General features: G+C 40.3%; 1 protein-coding gene across 1 annotated transcript in view; it reads left to right on the top strand.

Annotated features, from left to right (window-relative positions):
• The window catches only part of SLC9A4 (solute carrier family 9 member A4), a 50,883-nt gene extending 49,431 nt beyond the window's left edge, over positions 1-1,452 (top strand). The window contains exon 12 of the mRNA XM_019525636.1: positions 805-1,452. Coding sequence (XP_019381181.1) covers positions 805-1,157 — 353 coding nt within the window. The 3' untranslated portion in view covers positions 1,158-1,452. The remainder of the gene's footprint in view (positions 1-804) is intronic.
• The last annotated feature ends 325 nt before the right edge of the window (positions 1,453-1,777 follow it).

The raw sequence follows: 1,777 nt of genomic DNA, 5'->3' as shown, positions 1-1,777 counted from the left end.
GCCACCACCAGTGGCAGCTTCTGCAGGTGCCCTGACAGATTCAGGGGGCACCAGTCACTTATGTGATTACTTGTATGGCTAATCAATTTACATCCTCAGTCTTTAGATGACATGTTATTAATGCAAGCAGAGAGTTGGTTCTGTGAAATAAGACAGCCAGTTGTAGCTATGTATAGGCAACAGTTTTTGCACCATGACCTTTGAAATACTTGGGTGCCAAAGGTTGTATCTTCAGTAAGGTTAGTCAATCCTGAATTCAGTCCTGAAAGGAAAAGGCTTGTCTCTGATGCATCCAGGTTAATCAAAAGGCCCTGAAGCCAAATCTCTGAGTTCAGGTAGAGCTAGTTTGTTTGTCATTTTAATAATAGATGACCTTTAAGACAACTTGGTTCCTGGTGGGGTTGGAAACTTCCTTTTTTTACATGAGGTCTAATGCTGTAGGTGTTGGAAAATTATACCTGCCCCTGCCCCATGGAAAAATTTCCATAGCAGTGTTGTGCAGAAGGGGCTCATTCATCAAGATTCAAGAGCTGAGCAACAAACAATACACAAAGCTTTAGTTAACATAAAAGCATTTTATTTTCCTCAAAGAACTGTAGGTTATTTTTTTAATTGTCCATCATGGTAATACTATTTATGTTATTTTAAAGTGTTGCACTAAATGCTGCAGTTGTAATACTGCAAACTGCAGGCTTTTTAAAATAATACCCTGGAACACTGAATGTGGCTTGTTTAATTGTCACCAGTAATAAAATATAGTTGTATGTTTTCTATAATATGAATCTGTCTTGTGTTACTGTCCAGGTGATCATGGCAGTGACTGTGATCATGTGGTCTCTGCAATGTTCAGTTCCCAGCGCCGATTGAGGTCACTTGAGTCAAAGCAACAGCATAAGGAAATAATTCCCATGGCACAGTTAAATAGAAGAGCTGGACCATCAGACTTTACAGCTCAAACAGGAAGTTCAAGCAAGTTGGATCGATCAGCCACAATAAGAAGACCAGCTTTAATGCCAAAACCCCAATTTGGTACTGCAGTAATGCGGGGATATGAGTCAGATGGGGAGGAGGAAGCAGCAACATCATCAAGACAATCAGTCAAAAGAGCAACAGAGAAGAGAGATGTACATTTCCACAAAGCCCAATGGCGAAAGTAAATAAGTTCTCATCAGAACTATAATTGCAATTTTCATGTTGGGACTTTTGAACTAGATCTGATACAAGCACAGAAGGAAGATACTAAGAAGTCCTAAGCAGGATGAAGTGCTTGAGTACTCAGGTCAAAACTGTATTCCTGAAACACTGAAATAGTACAATGGTAGCTCTTAACTTAATTTACAATAAATATATAGATGCATGTAATTCTATTGCTGGCAATTGGTGTAGCATATTTGGTATATGATATATAACTGGTATCACATATCATATACCTATGCTATACTGTGGCCCTGCTGTGTTTATTTTTGAGTGTGAGCAAGTCCATTGACTCATGTGATTTAAGTAATTTCAGTGCTCAAGAGCAGTAGTGTAACTAAGGCAGGGCAGTCAGGGACCAAAAATAACAGCTGCTCTTGTGCAAAAATAACAGCTGTGCATCATGCCATCAACAGCTGGAAGTTGCTGCTGCCTGCATGTGTTGCTGATGCTCCAGGAGCCCAGCTGCTTGGAGCATATCTCTGGTTAAGAATTTTTCTTGGGCAAGGTGCTTGGCAGACCCAGGCTGCAGCTAGACCTGTTGCTTTTCATAGTTTCATAGTTAGTAGGGTTGGAAGGGACC

Source organism: Gavialis gangeticus, unplaced genomic scaffold (genome assembly GCF_001723915.1).
Source record: "Gavialis gangeticus isolate Ggan-Ray unplaced genomic scaffold, GavGan_comp1, whole genome shotgun sequence".
NCBI lineage: Eukaryota > Metazoa > Chordata > Crocodylia > Gavialidae > Gavialis > Gavialis gangeticus.
The sequence above is the reverse complement of the archived record's forward strand: the minus strand, read 5'-3'. Positions and strand labels throughout refer to the sequence as shown.